Here is a 22,376-nt window from a genome sequence, read left to right as displayed (position 1 = left end):
GTTGTTATTCTGTCTCTCACTGTTCAAATAAACCTACCATTCAAATTACAGACTGATCATGTCTTTGTCAGTGGGCAAACGTACAAAATCAGCAGGGGATCAAATACTTTTTTCCTTCACTGTAAGTGTTCCCTCTGCTTCCTTGTCTGTGTGGGTGATTGTTTATTGTGGTGGTTAGTGAAGCTCGGTGGAGCTCGTGTATTTTGTATCGACGGGAGTATTTCCTGTGTGCCTTGTATTTTCCAGTGCGCCTGTTTTGTGCCCTGGAGTGTGTTTGACGCATTTCTGCGTAAACCTGTATTTTGCGGATTAAAGCCTGTTATTCTGTGATTTACCCTCCTACGCCTGACTCCTTCAACACCACCTCATCACAGTGTGAGTAATTAAACCCATTTATGATAAACAAACATTATTTACATTACGTTAACATATTTAGGATAATGAGTCAACAACATACTGTATATTGGAACAACAAAGCCTTTAGGATGAAAACTGAAATCGCAGGCCTATGAGCAAGGCTACTTAGAAAGACAAACAACCCTCCATACATCTCTTTACATATACTGGTTTAAGCGCCTGCTCAATTCATAGCTATGCTAAATAATAACATCCATTTCCATGTCAAATTGCTCCAATTAGTGCAAATATTAGCTCTGCTCCCTCAATAACGTCACATGAGGTTGACCTGACCGGATGCCTCTCTGAGAACAGTCAAACATGAACTAGTGTAGCTGAGTCATGTGCGGCTCATCCCAGGGAGGTTACTGTGTCCAATGGACACTCAATGGAGACATGCTGCTGAGAGTCATGAGTGAGGATCTGATTGATTGTCAAATTGTCATCAACAGACTATCCTCATGAGCAGACCTGAGACGACTGGTTAAGTGGATGACGTCAGTAATGCAGGGCTCGCTTTGAGGTCATTGGGTACCAATATGTTTTTTATTGAGTGACTGTGCAAGATAGGTGTTGGAAATCAGCCATTGCTATTAGACACTAAATAAAATAAGCTATTTTATAAATGAATGAACAAACAAACAAATGAATTACTCCGACAAAACCATCCTTAAGTGACAACTTCACAGGTGCTATTGCTGTTGGCTTGAGAGACTAACATAACAGTATAACATAGTAGAGGTTGTGTAGACAGTAGAGTAGGCCGTCTCAGTGGGTTTCACTATAGCCTGTTAATGTGACACTTGGTCTGACAGGAGACATTAACGACCTTGTGTGAAGAATTTCAGTATCCACAACTAACTAGTGGTAGTAAGCGATCTCATGGTGGTGGACTGGTCACTGTCCTAAGACTGTATATTCTGAATGACACATACTGTAGCTAAAGACAGTCACAAATATTACATTTGATCTGGCCTTATATATTTGATTAATAACTGAAGAGGACACTTACTGTATTCAGGCCTACTGTAGGATTACATGACAATAATAACACTCATAACATACATGAATTGTTAGATACTACTGCACTGTTGGAGCTAGGAACACAAGCATTTCGCTACACCCGCAATAACATCTGCTAAATTTGTGTATGTGACCAATAACATTTGATTTGATACATTAAATGATATGTATAGTAGGCTAGCCTATCTACAATGTTTATGAGTCTGTCTACTGAATGAGAATGATGGATAGCCTAAATGTATGAAGGACATTGTAGGGCTGTAGACATTTAATCTTGGTCATTTTTACAATAATACACTTTAGACTAGCAAGAAGCGTTGTTGTTCTTTTAGGTCTTTCTTCAATGCACTCATGAGTGTTCCCTCCAGTCGGTTTTGCTCAGAAGGCTCTTAAAAACACATTAACAGAGGCAAAGGAGGCAAAGCTGATTTAATTCACTACAGTAGTCGCCCTTGCCTTGGAGAATCACGCTGACAACCATCATGTGATCGCCGAGCTGAGGAGGTTGTTTTGCTACTGGGAGGGACCTGTAGGCTTTGCGCTCCGCGGATTGGTAGGCCGACGCTTTCACAACTTCTCAATTATGTCGGTCATCAAAACACGCCTCCTTCCACCCAAAATAACATGGATGGAGATGCCTGTGGTATAAAAAGTATTGTAGGATTAACATTCCTTTATCTTAAAACCGCACTGCAAACCGGGGGAGCATTTATTGATGATTTCATAGATGGCAGAGGAAGTGTTATTAGCAGAAGATGGGAAATGTGTGGAGGTAAGTGTTAATTAAGTTTAAATAATAGCCTTATTGATGATTCCAATAGATTTTTGTTTATTTTATACAAATAGTGACTAGATTTTCTTTCATCACTTTTCTACCATAATTGTGCCATTCTACAAGTATATCACTTTTTCAATTTTATATGGAATATGAGATACACTACACATTAGAGTAACTGGCTTTCAATATATTTTTTATCCTTAAAGCATGCTTGCCATTTCCCTTTAATGGCCATATATGGTAGGCTACAAATAGGGTTTATGTATGGCTTACTTTCAGATTGTATTTATTTATATTACTTCAATGGCATGGCAATGTTGTTGGCCTATTGTAATGGACTTTACATTACTGTGCATATGTTTTAGCCTACAGTACATCCTGGTGCATGGTTTACACCTCTCTGCATTAATCTCTCAGCCAGTGCTTTCAATTCACTAAGGAATGCAGCTCATGTATTCCAGTTAAAGCATCAGAAGATCTAAACTGCTGTAACTTCAGCTTATAAGTGGTAACGTTTTCAACATTTTACTCAGAAAAGGATACCTATCTGTAGTCGAGTAACTGGGACTTTTAATGGGAACAAATATGTATTTCTAAGATCGATCTATAGTTATAGTTTAGCTTATGAACTTCAATACAAGCCACTGAATCCAGGCTTGTCAGAAGACTAGAGCGACCTATTGGAGGTTACAATGCTGCATTGTCTCTTTTCAGATATTTTCACATGTGGTTATCTGTTAGTCTCTCCCGCTGGCCCTTTAAGAAGATTGAATTAGATCCCTAGGCCAGCCATGCACACTATGCTTTTTATTGTTCACCCTAACTTCTCTGAAATCTGGCCTTGTCTGACAGTTTGTTTTACGATGATCACAAGATAGAGGAAGCCTCTAAAGTACATGAGTGGTAGGCCCCAAAGCGTTTGAGCCATCTTTATAGCCACTTTAGGACAGCTTTTGTTTCGGATTGAGCTCCATAACTGATCTATGTCAATACATTTACATCAGGATGTTTTGATTTTATTTCACCTTTATTTAACCAGGTAAGCCAGTTGAGAACAAGTTCTCATTTACAACTGCGACCTGGCCAAGATAAAGCAAAGCAGTGCGATAAAAACAACAACACAGAGTTACATATGGGGTAAACAAAACATAAAGTCAAAAATACAACAGAAAATATATATACAGTGTGTGCGAATGTAGTAAGTTATGGAGGTAAGGCAATAAATAGGCCATAGTGCAAAATAGTTAAAATGTCGTATTAACACTGGAATGATAGATGTGCAAAAGATGATGTGCAAATAGAGATACTGGGGTGCAAATTAGCAAAATAAATAACAATATGGGGATGAGGTAGTTGGGTGGGCTAATTTCAGAATGGCTGTGTACAGGTGCAGTGATCGGTAAGCTGCTCTGACAACTGATGCTTAATGTTAGTGAGGGAGATAAGAGTCTCCAGCTTCAGAGATTTTTGCAGTTCGTTCCAGTCATTGGCAGCAGAGAAATGGAAGGAATGGCGGCCAAAGGAAGTGTTGGCTTTGGGGATGACCTGTGAGATATACCTGGTAGAGCGCAGACTACGGGTGGGTGTTGCTATGGTGACCAGTGAGCTAAGATAAGACGGGGATTTGCCTAGCAGTGATTTATAGATGACCTGGAGCCAGTGGGTTTGGCGTCGAATATGTAGTGAGGGCCAGCCAACAAGAGCGTACAGGTCACAATGGTGGGTAGTATATGGGGCTTTGGTGACAAAACGGATGGCACTGTGATAGACTACATCCAATTTGGAGGCTATTGGAGGCTATTTTGTAAATGACATCGCTGAAGTCAAGGATCGGTAGGATAGTCAGTTTTACGAGGGCATGCTTGGCAGCATGAGTGAAGGAGGCTTTGTTGTGAAATAGGAAGCCGATTCTAGATCTAACTTTTGATTGGAGATGCTTAATGTGAGTCTGGAAGGAGAGTTTACAGTCTAACCAGACACCTAGGTATTTGTAGTTGTCCACATACTCTAGGTCAGACCCGCCGAGAGTAGTGATTCTAGTCGGGTGGGCGTGTGCAAGCAGCGTTCGGTTGAAGAGCATGCATTTAGTTTTACTAGTGTTTAAGAGCAGTTGCAGGCTACGGAAGGAGTGTTGTATGGTGTTGAAGCTCGTTTGGAGGTTTGTTAACACAGTGTCCAATGAAGGGCCAGATGTATACAAAATGGTGTCGTCCGCATAGAGGTGGATCCGAGCGTCACCAGCTGAAAGATCGACATCATTGATATACACAGAGAATAGAGTCGGCCCGAGAATTGAACCCTGTGGCACCCCCATAGAGACTGCCAGAGGTCCAGACAACAGGCCCTCCGATTTGACACATTAAACTCTATCTGAGAAGTAGTTGGTGAACCAGGCGAGGCAGTCATTTGAGAAGCCAGGTCGATGAAGACGGCTGCACAGTACTGTCTATTATTGATCGCGGTTATAATATCGTTTAGGACCTTGAGCGTGGCTGAGGTGCACCCATGACCAGCTCGGAAACCGGATTGCATAGCCGAGAAGGTACGGTGTGATTCGAAATGGTCGGTGATCTGTTTGTTAACTTGGCTTTCAAAAACTTTCGAAAGACAGGGCAGGATGTATATAGGTCTGTAACAGTTTGGAACTAGAGTGTCACCCCCTTTGAAGAGGGGGATGACCGTGGCAGCTTTCCAATATCTGGGGATCTCAGATGTTATGAAAGAGAGGTTGAACAGGCTAGTAATAGGGGTTGCGACAATTTCGGCAGCTATTTTTAGAAAGAAAGGTTTGTCTAGCCCAGATGATTTGTAGGGGTCCAGATTTTGCAGCTCTTTCAGAACATAGCTGTCTGAATTTGTGTGAAGGAGAAGAGGGGGGTGGCATGGGCAAGTTGCAGCGGAGGGTGCAGAGCTGGTGGCCGGGGTAGTGAGATCGATATCCATCCAGGATACCTGGGCCAGGTCAATTAGGAAGGCCTGCTCGCTAAAGTGTTTTAGGGAGCGTTTGACAGTGATGAGGGGTGGTCGTTTGACCGCGGACCCGTTACGGACGCAGGCAATAAGGCAGTGATCGCTGAGATCCTGGTTGAAGACAGCGGAGGTGTATTTAGAGGGTAAGTTAGTCAGGATGATATCTATGAGGGTGCCCATGTTTACGGATTTAGGGTTGTACCTGGTAGGTTCCTTGATCATTTGTGTGAGATTGAGGGCATCTAGTTTGGATTGTAGGATGGCCAGGGTGTTAAGCATATCCCAGTTTAGGTCACCAAGCAGTACGAACTCTGAGGATAGATGGGGGGGCAATCAATTCAGATATGGTGTCCAGGGCACAGCTGGGGGCTGAGGGGGGTCTGTAGCAAGCAGCAACAGTGAGAGACTTATTTCTGGAATGCGGTGGTTGACAGGTGGAAAGCATGGCCAGCCGTAGCAAAATGCTTGTTGAAATTCTCGATTATTGTAGATTTATCGGTGGTGACAGTGTTTCCTAGCCTCAGTGCAGTGGGCAGTTGGGAGGAGGTGCTCTTATTCTCCATGGACTTTACAGTGTCCCAAAACTTTTTGGAGTTAGTGCTACAGGATGCAAATTTCTGTTTGAAAAAGCTAGCCTTTGCTTTCCTAACTGATTGTGTATATTGGTTCCTGACTTCCCTGAAAAGTTGCATATCGCGGGGGCTGTTCGATGCTAATGCAGTACGCCACAGGGCAGTCAAGTCTGAGGAGAACCAGGGGCTATATCTGTTCTTAGTTCTGAATTTTTTGAACGGGGCATGCTTATTTAAGATTGAGAGGAAAGCACTTTTAAAGAACAACCAGGCATCCTCTACTGACGGAATGAGGTCAATATCCATCCAGGATACCCGGGCCAGGTCAATTAGAAAGGCCTGCTCGCTAAAGTGTTTTAGGGAGCGTTTGACAGTGATGAGGTGTGGTCGTTTGACCGCGGACCCATTATGGACGCAGGCAATAAGGCAGTGATCGCTGAGATCCTGGTTGAAGACAGCGGAAGTGTATTTAGAGGGTACATTTGTCAGGATTATATTTATGAGGGTGCCCATGTTTACAGATTTAGAGTTGTACCTGTTAGGTTCGTTGATAATTTGTGTGAGATTGAGGGCATCTAGTTTAGATTGTAGGTTGGCCGGGGTGTTAAGCATATCCCAGTTTAGGTCACCAAGAAGTACGAACTCTGAGGATAGATGGGGTGCAGTCAGTTCACATATGGTGTCCAGGGCACAGCTCAGGGCTGAGGGGGGTCTGAGGCAAGCGGCAACAGTGAGAGACTTATTTCTGGAAAGGTGGATTTTTAGAAGTAGAAGCTCAAACTGTTTGGGCACAGACCTGGATAGTATGATAGAGCTCTGCAGGCTATCTCTACAGTAGATTGCAACCCCACTCCCTTTGGCAGTTCTATCGAGATGGAAAATGTTGTAGTTGGGGATGGACATTTCTGAATTTTTGGTGGCCTTCCTAAGCCAGGATTGAGACACTGCTAGAACATCAGGGTTGGCGGAGTGTGCTAACGCAGTGAATAACTCAAACTTAGGGAGGAGGCTTCTGATGTTAACGTGCAAGAAACCAAGGCTTTTACGGTTACAGAAGTCAACAAATGATAACGCCTGGGGAGTAGGAGTGATACTTGGGTACTTTGTTTACACTTGTACAGTGGGGAAAAAAAGTATTTAGTCAGCCACCAATTGTGCAAGTTCTCCCACTTAAAAATATGAGAGAGGCCTGTAATTTTCATCATAGGTACACGTCAACTATGACAGACAAATTAAGAAAAGAAATTCCAGAAAATCACATTGTAGGATTTTTTATGAATTTATTTGCAAATTATGGTGGAAAATAAGTATTTGGTCACCTACAAACAAGCAAGATTTCTGGCTCTCACAGACCTGTAACTTCTTCTTTAAGAGGCTCCTCTGTCCTCCACTCGTTACCTGTATTAATGGCACCTGTTTGAACTTGTTATCAGTATAAAAGACACCTGTCCACAACCTCAAACAGTCACACTCCAAACTCCACTATGGCCAAGACCAAAGAGCTGTCAAAGGACACCAGAAACTAAATTGTAGACCTGCACCAGGCTGGGAAGACTGAATCTGCAATAGGTAAGCAGCTTGGTTTGAAGAAATCAACTGTGAGAGCAATTATTAGGAAATGGAAGACATACAAGACCACTGATAATCTCCCTCGATCTGGGGCTCCACGCAAGATCTCACCCCGTGGGGTCAAAATGATCACAAGAACGGTGAGCAAAAATCCCAGAACCACACGGGGGGACCTAGTGAATGACCTGCAGAGAGCTGGGACCAAAGTAACAAAGCCTACCATCAGTAACACACTACGCCGCCAGGGACTCAAATCCTGCAGTGCCAGACGTGTCCCCCTGCTTAAGCCAGTACATGTCCAGGCCCGTCTGAAGTTTGCTAGACTGCATTTGGATGATCCAGAAGAGGATTGGGAGAATGTCATATGGTCAGATGAAACCAAAATATAACTTTTTGGTAAAAACTCAACTCGTCGTGTTTGGAGGACAAAGAATGCTGAGTTGCATCCAAAGAACACCATACCTACTGTGAAGCATGGGGGTGGAAACATCATGCTTTGGGGCTGTTTTTCTGCAAAGGGACCAGGACGACTGATCCGTGTAAAGGAAAGAATGAATGGGGCCATGTATCGTGAGATTTTGAGTGAAAACCTCCTTCCATCAGCAAGGGCATTGAAGATGAAACGTGGCTGGGTCTTTCAGCATGACAATGATCCCAAACACACCGCCCGGGCAACGAAGGAGTGGCTTCGTAAGAAGCATTTCAAGGTCCTGGAGTGGCCTAGCCAGTCTCCAGATCTCAACCCCATAGAAAATCTTTGGAGGGAGTTGAAAGTCCGTGTTGCCCAGCGACAGCCCCAAAACATCACTGCTCTAGAGGAGATCTGCATGGAGGAATGGGCCAAAATACCAGCAACAGTGTGTGAAAACCTTGTGAAGACTTACAGAAAACGTTTGACCTGTGTCATTGCCAACAAAGGATATATAACAAAGTATTGAGAAACTTTTGTTATTGACCAAATACTTATTTTCCACCATAATTTGCAAATAAATTCATTAAAAATCCTACAATGTGATTTTCTGGATTTATTTTTCTCATTTTGTCTGTCATAGTTGACGTGTACCTATGATGAAAATTACAGGCCTCTCTCATCTTTTTAAGTGGGAGAACTTGCACAATTGGTGGCTGACTAAATACTTTTTTTCCCCACTGTATATTCATTCGTTCAATGTAAATATTAGTATAACATAACGTTTGTAATCATGCTATAGGCTACTACACCTGCTGTGGAGTTGTAGCCTATCGTATCCAGACAGTAATGTTTGCTCTTGTCATTCTTATGTGATCTTGTTGTACCATGCCTAAACCATTCACCCCCATACATACGATTCACAGTTGACTTTCCCAAAAGCAAGCTTCTGTTGCTATTTCTACTGTACTCCTGATGAGGTTTGGTTAAGTTTGGTTATTAGGGCGTAGTTAAATCCTCTCTCACCTACTGACCCTGTGTACTGGGGGGTGTCAGTTAAGCTGGCTGTGCTGGAATTCAGCATCTGGACAGGAGGCTAAGTTTCAAATCAAATCAAATCAAATGTTATTGGTCACATGCGCCGAATACAACAGGTGCAGACATTACAGTGAAATGCTTACTTACAGCCCTTAACCAACAGTGCATTTATTTTAAACAAAAAAAGTAAGAATAAAACAACAACAAAAAAAGTGTTGAGAAAAAAAGAGCAGAAGTAAAATAAAGTGACAGTAGGGAGGCTATATATACAGGGGGGTACCGTTGCAGAGTCAATGTGCGGGGGCACCGGCTAGTTGAGGTAGTTGAGGTAATATGTACATGTGGGTAGAGTTAAAGTGACTAGAGTAGCAGCAGCGTAAAAAGGATGGGGTGGGGGGGCAGTGCAAATTGTCCGGGTAGCCATGATTAGCTGTTCAGGAGTCTTATGGCTTGGGGGTAGAAGCTGTTGAGAAGTCTTTTGGACCTAGACTTGGCACTCCGGTACCGCTTGCCATGCGGTAGCAGAGAGAACAGTCTATGACTAGGGTGGCTGGAGTCTTTTACAATTCTGAGGGCCTTCCTCTGACACCGCCTGGTATAGAGGTCCTGGATGGCAGGAAGCTTTGCCCCAGTGATGTACTGGGCCGTACGCACTACCCTCTGTAGTGCCTTGCGGTCAGAGGCCAAGCAGTTGCCATACCAGGCGGTGATGCAACCAGTCAGGATGCTCTCGATGGTGCAGCTGTAGAATTTTTTGAGGAAGTTCAGGCAGGGCTCCTGTCTACTACACCACCCCCAGGAAGACAATAACACAGTACTTCTACTTGACCTAGTATGTCTCAGTCTATGCAGTGCCGTTATGCCCATAAGGGCACAGGGGCACATGCCCCCTCAGATTTTTCCTGTTCAAAAATGACCAAATATTTCGTTTTTGTTTAAAAAAAATGTTTTGGTTTCTCTGTAATACTACTAGCCACCTAGACATATTATGAAGTTGGCTTTAGCTAGCCCAGCTACAGTAGGTTCCCAATCTCCCAACCTTATAACTAGCTACCAAGAAGCCATTTCAGGCTATCAATCAAGTTGTAAAGATAGTAGCTAGCTTGTCTAACTATCTTAGGTGCTGGCAAGGTTGGTAGACTGCAAGCAATTACTAAATGTACTGAATAAGACTCACATTCCTTTCAATCTTTTACTCAGATTTTATCAGAGATCCAGAGAAGCATATTTAGTTTCTTTAAAAAAAAGAACCACTAGTCAGGAGGATACAGACAGCTCAAGAGATATGCTTAGATATGCAGAAAAATAAACATATTTTACATAGAATTAAGCATAATGATAATGGCTCTAGATTGCAGGAAAAAGCTGTTTCAGGTGTTTGAAAAAATTTGACATTATCTTCTGTTTTGTGCCCAATGAACGTGACCCAGGTCTGGCCAAGGTCCAGTCTCCAATCCCATTCGGACACGGTCATGTGCTGAAATGGATCACAGCCAATACAGTACAGCTCTCCTTGTCCCAGACAGTATCCAACTCATACCCTATTTATGCTGTATTAAACGTTTGTACATGCGAAATCATTTACTAATCTCATCATTTACTAATCTCATAATTCCATACTAATCCGGCCACAGATCGAATAATTGAAATGGACCATTTCAGAGTCTGACACCCTGTCACGAGTGTCAGTGTAATGCGGTGGATCGAAGTCAGGCGCAGGACACAGAATTCTATGAAACTTACTTTACTGAAATAAGTAAAGACAACAATACAGAATACCTCCACACAGGGAGGAACTAACCCGCTCACCAACGACACACGAAACGAAAAACAAACACGCACAAAACACATTGGGAGCCACTGGGTTAAATAAGGAAGGAGTAATCACATAATGGGCAACAGGTGTGTAACAATAGACAACAGGTGCAACATAGAACATAGATTGGCAGTACCTAGTATTCCGGTGACGACGAACGCCGAAGCCTGCCCGAGCAAGGAGGAGGGACAGCCTCTGCAGAATCCGCGACAGTACCCCCCCACCGGCCTCGGGGACGGCCAGGAGGACGCGGTGCGGGGCGAGTCGGATGACTGCGGTGGAAATCCCTCAACATGGAGGGATCAAGGATGTCCCTCCTAGGGACCCAGCACCGCTCCTCCGGACCTTACCCCTCCCACTCCACGAGATACTGCAGGCCTCCCACCCGACGCCTCGAATCTAAGATGGAACGAACCGAGTACGCCGGTGCCCCCTCGATGTCCAGTGGGGGCGGAGGAACCTCCCGTATCTCAGACTACTGGAGTGGACCAGCTACCACCGGCCTGAGGAGAGACACATGGAACGAGGGGTTAATACGATACTCAGGAGGAAGCTGTAACCTATAATATACCTCGTTCAATCTCCTCAGGAATTTGAATGGCCCCACAAACCGCTGACCCAGCTTCCGGCAGGGCAGGCGAAGGGGCAGGTTTCGGGTCGAGAGCCAGACCCGGTCCCCCGGTGCATACACCGGAGCCTCACTACGGTGGCGGTCGGTGCTCGCCTTCTGCCGCCCGATGGCCCGCTGCAGGCGCACATGGGCAGCGTTCCAGGTTTCCTGCGAGCGCCGAAACCATTCATCCACCGCAGGTGCCTCGATCTGGCTCTGATGCCAAGGTGCCAGAACTGGCTGATAACCTAATACACACTGGAATGGAGTAAGGTTAGTGGAGGAGTGGCGGAGTGAGTTTTGGGCCATCTCTGCCCAGGGGAGGAAAACCGACCACTCCCCCCGCCGGTCCTGGCAATACGACCCTCAGAAACCTACCCACCTCCTGGTTGACTCTCTCCACCTGCCCGTTACTTTTGGGGTGAAACCCTGAGGTCAGGCTGACCGAGACTCCCAGATGTTCCATGAACGCCTTCCAAACCCTTGAGGTGAACTGGGAACCCCGATCAGACACTATATCCTCAGGTACCCCATAGTGCCGGAAGACATGTGTAAATAGGGCCTCAGCAGTCTGTAGGGCCGTAGGGAGACCGGGCAGAGGAATGAGGCAGCAGGACTTAGAAAACCGATCCACAACGACCAGGATCGTGGTGTTCCGTTGTGAGGGGGGAAGATCCGTCACGAAATCCACCGATAGGTGGGACCACGGTCGTTGTGGAATGGGTAGGGGTTGCAATTTCCCTCTGGGCAGGTGTCTAGGAGCCTTACACTGGGTGCACACCGAGCAGGAGGAAACATAAACCCTCACGTCCTTAGCTAAGGTGGGCCACCAGTACTTCCCACTAAGACAATGCACTGTCCGACCGATGCCAGGATGACCAGAGGAGGGGGACGTGTGAGCCCAATAGATCAAGCGATTGCGGACCTCCAGCGGGACGTACACACGACCCTCTGGACACTGGGGAGGAGTGGGTTCATTACGCAACGCCCGCTTGATGTCCGCGTCCACCTCCCACACCACCGGTGCCACCAGACACGATGGCGGAAGTATGGGAGTGGGCTCCACGGAACTTTCCTCCGTGCAATACAGTCGGGACAGAGCATCTGCCTTAGCGTTCTGGGAACCTGGCCTGTAAGAAAGGGTGAAAACAAAACGGGTGAGAAACATAGACCACCTTGCCTGGCGAGGGTTTAATCTCCTCGCCACCTGGATGTACTCCAGATTGCGGTGGTCAGTCAAAATGAGAAAAGGGTGTTTAGCCCCCTTAAGCCAATGTCTCCACGCTTTCAGGGCTTGGACCACAGCCAACAGCTCCCGGTCCCCCACATCATAGTTGCGCTCCGCCGGACTGAGCTTCTTCGAAAAGAACGCACAGGGGCGGAGCTTGGGTGGTGTGCCCGAGCACTGGGAAAGCACAGCACCTATCCCAGCCTCCGACGCGTCCACCTCAACCGTGAAAGCCAAGGAGGGATCCGGATGAGCCAGCACTGGAGCTGAGGTAAACAGGTTCTTCAGATGATTGAACGCCCTGTCCGCCTTAGCTGACCACCGCAGACGCACCGGTCCCCCCTTCAGCAACGAGGTAATGGGAGCTGCTACCTGACCAAAGCCCCGGATAAACTTCCGGTAGTAATTGGCAAACCCCAAAAATCACTGCACCTCCTTCACCGTGGTTGGAGTCGACCAATTATGCACGGCCAAAATGCGGTCACTCTCCATCCTCACCCCAGACGCGGACATGTGGTACCCTAGGAAGGAGATGGACTCCTGAAAGAACAGGCATTTCTCCGCCTTGGCATACAGGTCATGCTTCAACAGTCGTCCAAGCACTTTACGCACCAGGGACACATGCTCGGCTCGTGTAGCGGAGTATATGAGAATGTCATCAATATACACCACTACACCCTGTCCGTGCAGATCCCTGAAAATCTCATCAACAAAGGATTGGAAGACTGATGGAGCATTCATCAACCCGTATGGCATGACGAGGAACTCATAGTGTCCTGAGGTGGTACTGAATGCCGTCTTCCACTCATCTCCCTCCCGAATACGCACCAGGTTGTACGCGCTCCTGAAATCCAATTTCGTGAAGAAGCGCGCCCCGTGCAGTGACTCCGTCATACAAGCTATCAGAGGTAAGGGATAGCTGTACTTGACAGTGATCTGATTAAGCCCACGGTAATCAATGCACGGGCGTAACACACCATCCTTCTTCTTCACGAAAAAGAAACTTGAGGAAACAGGTGAAGTGGAAGGCCGAATGTATCCCTGTCACAGAGATTCGGAGACATATGTTTCCATAGCCGCCTTCTCCCCCTGTGACAGAGGATACACGTGACTCCGGGGAAGTGCTGCGCCTACCTGGAGATTTATCGCACAATCCCCCGGACGATGGGGTGGTAATTTAGTCGCCCTCTTTTTACTGAAGGCGAGAGCCAAATCGGCATACTCGGAAGGAATGTGCATTGTGGAGACCTGGTTTGGACTCACCACCGTAGTAGCCCCTAAGGAAACCCCTACACACCTCCCTGAGCACTGACTGGACCATCCCTTGAGAGCCCTCTGTTGCCAGGAAATAGTGGGGTCATGAGTGGTTAACCAGGGAAGTCCCAACACCACAGGATACGCAGGAGAATCAATCAGATAGAGACTAATCCTCTCCTCATGACCCCCCTGCGTCCTCATTAAGAGTGGTGCAGTAACCTCCCTGATTAGGCCTGACCCTAGCGGGCGACTATCTAATGCGTGTACAGGGAAGGGCACATCAACACGAACAGTGGGAATCCCTAAACTATGTGAATATTGACGATCAATCAAATTCCCAGCTGCGCCTGAATCTACTAACGCCTTATGCTGGTAATGAGGAGAAAACTCTGGGAAAACAACCTCTATACACAGCTGACCAACAGGGAGCTCTGAGTGAGTCGGGTGCTTACTCACCTGAGATGGTCGACCAGTGCTCTGCCTACTGCCTCGACTCCCTGGGGACCCTCCCCAGCACCGACCCGCAGTGTGTCCTCTGCGGCCACAGTTGGTGCAGGGGACGGCCCCTCTCCTGGTCTCCCTAAGACAGCACCTCCGAGCTCCATGCGGGTAGGGTCGGAGGTGCTGGGGGATGGAATGAAGGGGCCCTGATCAGAACGTCTGCGGGTCTCCAACAGGTTATCCAGCCTGATGGACATCTCCACCAGTTGGTCCAGGTTGAGATTGGTATCCCTGCAGACCAGTTCCCGCCGAATGTCCTCCCTTAGGCTGCAACGATAGTGGTCGATCAGGGCCCTCTCATTCCATCCTGCGCTGGCTGCCAGAGTCCTGAATTCCAGCGCAAAATCCTGGGCGCTCCTCCTCTCCTGTCGTAGGTGGAACAGACGCTCGCCCGCCGCTCTCTCGATCCAGTGGATGATCGAATACTGCCCGGAAGCGGCGGGTGAAATCCTCGTAGCGGACAGATGTAGCGTCAATTCCTCCCCACTCGGCGTTGGCACACTCGAGCACCTTCCCCGACAGACAGGAGATGAGGGCGGACACGCTCTCGTATTCCCGAGGGCGCCGGGTGAATGGTTGCCAGGTAAAGCTCTACCTGGAGAAGGAAACCCTGACACCCGGCTGGTGCCCTCGGGAGCGAGAGCCGAATCCCACTGGGCCCAGTTGGTTGTTGTTGTTAAAGTAGCCTAGTAACAGTAAAAGTTGTATACTTTACTTAATAATTGCTTGCATTGCAGATATGTTTATCCAGAACTGAATTATGAAGTGTAACCTACAGTTTAATGCTCATAATATCAAAAATACTATACTGTAAGTGTTGTTGTGTAGCTACATTCAGGTCAGCTTCCCTATGAAAACTGGTTCTGTACAGTACATAATAGAAAGCTGTTATGTTGACATGTTGATTTTAAATCATCATTAAGCATAATTAACTATGCTTATGTATATTTTCTATTGAAATGCCCAATGACCTGTTTCGTAGTATTTATAGTCACAGTTTGTACTGTTCTCTCCAACACTTAGGCCTACATCACATGACTCCATTAATGAAATGATCCTAGATCTATTGGTCATACACTCTTAGAAGAAAAGGTGCTATCTAGAACCTAAAATGGTTATTTTGCTGTCCCCATAGGATAACCATTTGAAGAACACTTTTTGGTTCCAGGTAGAACCCTTTTGGTTTCAGGTAGAACCCTTTTGGGCTCCATGTAGGACCCTTTCCACAGAGGGTTCTACCTGGAACCAAAAATGGTTCTCCTATGGGGACAGCCGAAGAACCCTTTTGGATCCCTTTTTTCTAAGAGTGTATTTAGGACCCTGAGTTTTACCTTATAACCTGTAACCAGGACCCAGTTTTACCTGATAACCTGTAACCAGGGCCCAGTTTTACCTTATAACCTGTAACGAGGGCTTGGCTTTACCTGATAACCTGTAACTAGGGCCCAGTTTTACCTGATAACATGTAACCAGGCCCCAGTTTTACCTGATAACCTGTAACCAGGCCCCAGTTTTACCTGATAGCCTGTAACCAGGGCCCAGTTTTACCTGATAGCCAGTAACCAGGGCCCAGATTTACCTGATAACCTGTAACCAGGGCTCAGGAAATCCCCTGGGCCCTGGTCATATTGTATGATAAAATGATCCAAATGTTATCAGATGTCTTGAATGTTTCTCATCAGGTTTTGCAGTGTTCCTAACTCCTACAGGTATAGGATCTTAACTTGACCAGTTTCTCACAGCAGGAAAATAATCAACATGATGATCAAATTAAGATCCTACACCTGTACAGCATCTCCTAATGTTGTGTCATCTTTTCCTTCCTCTAGTCTCTCACCAAGTCGCTGCTGGCCGTGGCTTTCCTGGCCTCGTTCGGTAGCTCCATGCTCTATGGCTACAACCTGGCCGTCGTCAACTCTCCTGCACAGGTAGGAGGCACCACAGTAACATCACTATGCAATAAGATACTGCAGGCCTACATACAGTCGTGGTCAAAAGTTTTGAATGAAGTTTTTATGATGGCAATTTGCATATACTCCAGAATGTTATGAAGAGTGATCAGATGAATTGCAATTAATTGCAAAGTCCCTCTTTGCCATGAAAATGAACGTAATCCCCAAAAAACATTTCCACTGCATTTCAGCCCTGCCACAAAAGGACCAGCTGACATCATGTCAGTGATTCTCTTGTTAACACAGGTGAGAGTGTTGACGAGGACAAGGCTGGAGATCACTCTGTCATGCTGATTGAGTTAGAATAACAGACTGGAAGCTTTAAAAGGAGGGTGGTGCTTGAAATCATTGTTCTTCCTCTGTTAACCATGGTTACCTGCAAGGAAACACATGCCGTAATCATTGCTTTGCACAAAAAGGGCTTCACAGGCAAGGATATTGCTGCTAGTAAGATTGCACCTAAATCAACCATTTATCAGATCATCAAGAACTTCAAGGAGAGAGGTTCAATTGTTGTGAAGAAGGCTTCAGGGCGCCCAAGAAAGTCCAGCAAGCGCCAGGACCATCTCCTAAAGTTGATTCAGCTGCGGGATCGAGGCACCACCAGTGCAGAGCTTGCTCAGGAATGGCAGCAGGCAGGTGTGAGTGCATCTGCACGCATAGTGAGGCGAAGACTTTTGGAGGATGGCCTGGTGTCAAGAAGTGCAGCGAGGAAGCCACTTCTCTCCAGGAAAAACATCAGGGACAGACTGATATTCTGCAAAAGGTACAGGGATTGGACTGCTGAGGACTGGGGTAAAGTCATTTTCTCTGATGAATCCCCTTTCCGATTGTTTGGGGCATCCGGAAAACACCTTGTCCGGAGAAGACAAGGTGAGCGCTACCATCAGTCCTGTGTCATGCCAACAGTAAAGCATCCTGAGACCATTCATGTGTGGGGTTGCTTCTCAGCCAAGGGTGTGGGCTCACTCTCAATTTTGCCTAAGAACAAAGACATGAATAAAGTATGGTACCAACACATCCTCCGAGAGCAACTTCTCCCAACCATCCAAGAACAGTTTGGTGACGAACAATGCCTTTTCCAGCATGATGGAGCATCTTGCCATAAGGCAAAAGTGATAACTAAGTGGCTCGGGGAACAAAACATTGAAATGTTGGGTCCATGGCCAAGAAACTCCCCAGACCTTAATCCCATTGAGAACTTGTGGTCAATCCTCAAGAGGCGGGTGGACAAACAAAAACCTACAAATTCTGACAAACTCCAAGCATTGATTATGCAAGAATGGGTTGCCATCAGTCAGGATGTGGCCCAGAAGTTAATTGACAGTATGCCAGGGCGGATTGCAGAGGTCTTGAAAAAGAAGGGTCAACACTGCAAATATTGACTCTTTGCATAAACTTAATGTAATTGTCAATAAAAGCCTTTGACACTTATGGAATGCTTGTAATTATACTTCAAAATACCATAGTACCATCTGACAACAAAAATATCTAAAAACACTGAAGCAGCAAACTTTGTGAAGACCAATACTTGTGTCATTCTCAAAACTTTTCACCACGACTGAAATGGTTTTGAACAGGGAAATATACATTTTCATGAGATACATACAGTCAAGATGCACAGACCTATTATGAATATACACACTCCATGACCGGACCTATTATTTGTATAAGTACATGCAGTATGTACTGTAGTTAGTGGAATATAACATAGAAGCTACACAAACTAAGACTCCATATGTATTGTATAGGTTTACCACCATGAGCATTCTTTTCACGCCGTGTTACTACTCTCCTCCCATCTAGAGTCATGAGTGTTGGGTGAAATTGCACCTAGACGCTGATCTTGGGTCAGGTTTCCATTTTACCCACTAATGGTTAACGTTAACATTATGGGAGGGGAAGCTTATCCTAGATTTGTACCCAGGGGAAACTTCACCCGTGAGCCGAGTCATGAGTCTTGTTGCCTGATTTCCTGGTTGTGGTAGATTTGTTGTGACCTGGATGGTTGAACTGGTTCAGTGTGAACTGTGTTAATTCAGTCAGCCATGGTCAGGCAGCCTCACATTAGACTGTGTTATTTCCACAATGTGAACTGTTGACGTTGTAAGTCTTATACTTGGATAGGGATCTCATAAGCTAAATCGATTTGTCTACGGGAGACAAAATGGTGTCATAAAAACATAATACATAATGGTAATTGACGAATACTTCCATAGACAATATAATCGCACATTTCCACAGCGATTATTGATATTGGTATCTGAAGTTGAATCAGCCCTGCTCCAGTGTCTCTGGGTTAGAGATGTCGATAATGAGTATGACGTGTCTATTCTCTAACTCCCATTACACAGCTCTGCAAGCGTTATAATGTCAAAATACGTTCGTTACCAAATATGGTCTTTCGCTGAGCAACTATTTTAATTTACTCCCGTTACGGCCGGTATGTACTTCCAAAAAAGGTCTCAATAAAAATCGACAAGCTAAATCTTCGCCACCTCAAATGTATTAAGCTGTTGTACTCTTCTGACTTGTGCATCGCGGTAATGAGTGATTTACATTGGAGGTGCCGAATAAATAAAAAAATCCGGTTGCCTGTAAATTTTTATTTAGACGTTTTTTTGGAAGTACATACCGTCTGTAATGGTAGGAAATGAAGATAGTTGCTCAGCGAAACTCTATATTTGGTGAGTAACGAACGTATATTTACATTATATAAAAACATTTTTTTTTTTTTTTAAGAACTTTATATTTTATTGTCACACACTGGATAGGTCCAGTGAATTTTTGTAGTTTTTACAGGGGGTTAGGGTTAAGTGCCTTGCTTAAGGGCACATCGACAGATTTCCACCTTGTCGGCTCAGCTATTAGAATCAGCGACTTTTTGGTTACTGGGCCCAACGCTCTAACTGCTAGGCTACCCACCACAGGCCGCTTGCAGAGCTGTCTAATGGGAGTTTGAATCAGAGCTTCCTGAGAGAGAGAGAGACTTTTGGTCTTTCTTTAATGGTACATCCTCATTTCATTAAAACCTCACCCCACCCCCTAAAATAAACAAATTACCAATATCCCATGTACTGCATACTCATCTTTTCCTCTACCCCACGATACAAAAACAACACCACACATCACAATAACCCAAACCTCACCACCTCTACAACCGTATATCCAGACCATCTTCCCCGGCAATACAGACAGCCCCCCCAACACACCATATCTCTTGAAACATCTCCACACTTTTTATCATTTTATAAAACTCAAATTCCACCCTAAGGCGCGTAGAGACCATCCCATTAAATAATAGTAAAGGGTCTGTTATCCCTCCACCTTTGAACCTGTTCCTCTTTGTTATCCAAATAGCTAACTTTGACTGAGCAAACAGAAAATTCAACAACACACATTTTTCCTTTTCCTTATTTGAATACCTGTACCCCATTATAAACATCCCGACAGTAAAACCCACCCCCAACCTCTCACACAGACATTCCAACTGAGACATTAATGTCATTAACCTGGCGCACACAGAAAACACATGAATCACAGTTTCACTCATGACACAGAAAGGATACCTCTGTCTGACTCCCGGTTCAACCCGTGCTAACCAGCTGTTAGTGGCCAGGGCTCCATGTAAAACCCTCCACTGGAGGTCCCCTGACCTCTTTGGGACTGGGAGTTTGTAGAGCCCCCTCCATCTAAAACCCACCATACTCTCCGCCCCACATGCCCCCTGCCACTGATGTGCCTTCACTCCTGTTAGGCTCCTAATGTTCCTTACCTTAATACAGATGTTGTAGAGGGCTTTACCTCCCACCCCCTCAAACTCCCCCAGGCTCGGAGTGTTAAAATCTAACAAGTCCTCCAGACCCCCTTGCCAGTCCCCAGTCTCTGCCGTCACGTGCAGTGGCAGAAACATTGGTGGCCCCTCCCCCCTTGGCTGCTCAAACACCCCCCTTACCGGCTCAGACAGTGCCTCCTGGACTTCCCCCAGGAATCTCTCCAGCAGCCTAAGAGATGTTAGTCCTGTTTGTTTTGCTAGGACTTCTGGGGTTTTCCATCCATCCTCCCTCAGCAGTCGCAGGTCACCCAGCCTTAGTAATCCCGCTGCCATCAGTCGCCTCTTCAGGGTGGCTGACTGAACCGATCTCAAAAGGATGACTGGGTTGTGGAAGATAGGCTCCTCCCACACCCACAGCCCAGGCTCCACACCCCCTTCTCGTGTGGGCCTTAGTAGCTGCCAGGCCCTCAGCACCGCAGAGTAAAAATCAGAGAGTCCTGCTGTACTCAGCCCCTCCAGCCTCATGAGGAATAGCTGCCGGTCCAACCCTAATCTGCCAGCTCTCCTCAGCAGCGCGCATGCTGGCTCCCTCCATCCGACATCAGTAGTCTCTGTGCCGCCTTTAGTCGGAATGCAGCCACCCTGCTCTCCAGTTCCACCAGGCCCTGTCCTCCTTCATTTACGGACATATACAACACTGCCGCCCTCAGCCAGTGATGGCCCGACCAGAAAAAATCCACCAGCTTGCGTTGCAGGTCTGCGAGCAGACCGGTGGGGGGGTTGAGGACAGCCAGTTAATGCAACAGGGAAGATGCCACCAGGTTGTTGATTATCAGCACCCTCCCTCTATATGACACTTGGGACAGGAGCCACCTCCACCTGGCCAGTCTCGACACCACTGCCTGTGACAGCCCCTCCCAGTTCTTCCTGACCACCTCTCCGAGCCCAGGTACACCCCCAATATTTTAAGCCCTTCACAACCCCACTGCAACCCATCTGGAAGCAGAGGAGGGGCCCTATCTCCCCATGCCCCACATAACAGAGCTTTGCTCTTTCCCCAGTTTACCTTAGCTGACGAAGCTCCCTCGTACACCTTACATTTCAGACTATTCTCTAGTGCCTGCATATCCTGACCATCCCTGACCATCACAGAAACGTCATCTGCATACGCTGACACTGCTATGCCTGTCCAGCACACTCCCTGCAGTCTCCTGCGTAGCAGGCCCAAAAAAGGCTCAATGGCTAGTGTATATAACTGCCCTGATAGAGGGCATCCTTGTCTAATGCCCCGCCTCACCCAGACTGGCCTACTGATCCCCCCTCCCACCTTAACCATACATGATGCCCCAGCATACAACATCTTCACATAGGCCAAAAACCTTTCCCCAAACCCAAACACAGACATCACATTAAACAGATACTCATGGTCCACTCTATCAAAAGCCTTCTCTTGATCTAAAGAGACCAGACCAAAGTTCACATTAGAACTTCTCGACAAGTCCAACATGTCCCTGATTAAGAACAAGTTGTCCGTGATTAAGCGTCCTGGTACGCAATATGTCTGGTCCTTGTGTACTATAGAGTCCAGATGGGACTTTAGTCTGTTAGCGAGGACCTTGGCAAATATCTTGTAGTCCGCACAGAGCAATGCCACAAGCCTCCAGTTCATAAGTTCACACAAGTCCCCTTTTTTGGGCAGGAGAGTCAGAGCCCCCCGCCGGCAGCTCATCGGCAACTCTCCTACCCCAACGCATTCAGGCAACACACAAAAGAAGTCCAGTCCAATTCTCCCCAGAATTTTTTATAAAACTCCACTGGGAGTCCCATCGACCCCCGGTGCATGGCCGGGGGACATCTGGGTTACGGCCTCTGCCAGTTCATGGGACAACAGGGGAATGTCCATTTCATCCCTTTGTACCAGAGAGAGCTTAGGGAGTTCGGCAAACAAAACCTGAGCACACATAGGATCACACAGTTCTGCCTTATACAATTCAGTATAAAACTCCACAGTCCGCTCCCGCATCTCCCCCACCACAGAGGTCACCCGCCCATCCGAAAGCCGTAGACAATGCATACCCTTGGCTTCACCGCTCTGTCTTTCCAAACCAAAGAAGGAGGAGCTGGGAGCATCCATCTCCTTGAGCATGGAGAACCTAGCTCTTACAAGTGCTCCCTTTGCTTTAACCTGGAAAAAACTGCCCAGGTCCCTACGTAGTTCAGATAGATTAGCTTGGAGGCCTACATTGCCTTGCCCCACCAGCTCTACCTCCATCTCACTAATACTACGTTCGAGTTCCCCCAATACTCTCCTATCCTAGGATGAGAGAGCTGTATACTGTTGGCAGAAAAGCCGAATTTGGACTTTTCCCACATCCCACCATTGACTCAGAGACTCATACTCCTCTCTTCGCTGCCCCCACCTTTCCCAAAAAGTCTGGAAACCTGAGCAAAAAGTGGCATCTTGTAAGAGCTTTACATTAAA

The 22,376-nt window shown here is 46.4% G+C and overlaps 1 protein-coding gene across 1 annotated transcript in view; it reads left to right on the top strand.

The window, feature by feature from the left end:
• Positions 1 to 2,146: 2,146 nt before the first annotated feature.
• The window catches only part of LOC311123645 (solute carrier family 2, facilitated glucose transporter member 9-like), a gene marked incomplete at both ends in the record, with an annotated part of 37,999 nt that continues 17,769 nt past the window's right edge, over positions 2,147 to 22,376 (top strand). The window contains 2 exons of the mRNA XM_084197889.1: positions 2,147 to 2,191; positions 15,997 to 16,095. Coding sequence (XP_084054015.1) covers positions 2,147 to 2,191; positions 15,997 to 16,095 — 144 coding nt within the window. The remainder of the gene's footprint in view (positions 2,192 to 15,996; positions 16,096 to 22,376) is intronic.

This window comes from Coregonus lavaretus (assembly GCF_964263955.1).
Source record: "Coregonus lavaretus genome assembly, contig: HAP1_SCAFFOLD_4194, whole genome shotgun sequence".
NCBI lineage: Eukaryota > Metazoa > Chordata > Actinopteri > Salmoniformes > Salmonidae > Coregonus > Coregonus lavaretus.
Note: the sequence above shows the minus strand (reverse complement) of the source record. Positions and strands in the feature narration are given on the sequence as shown.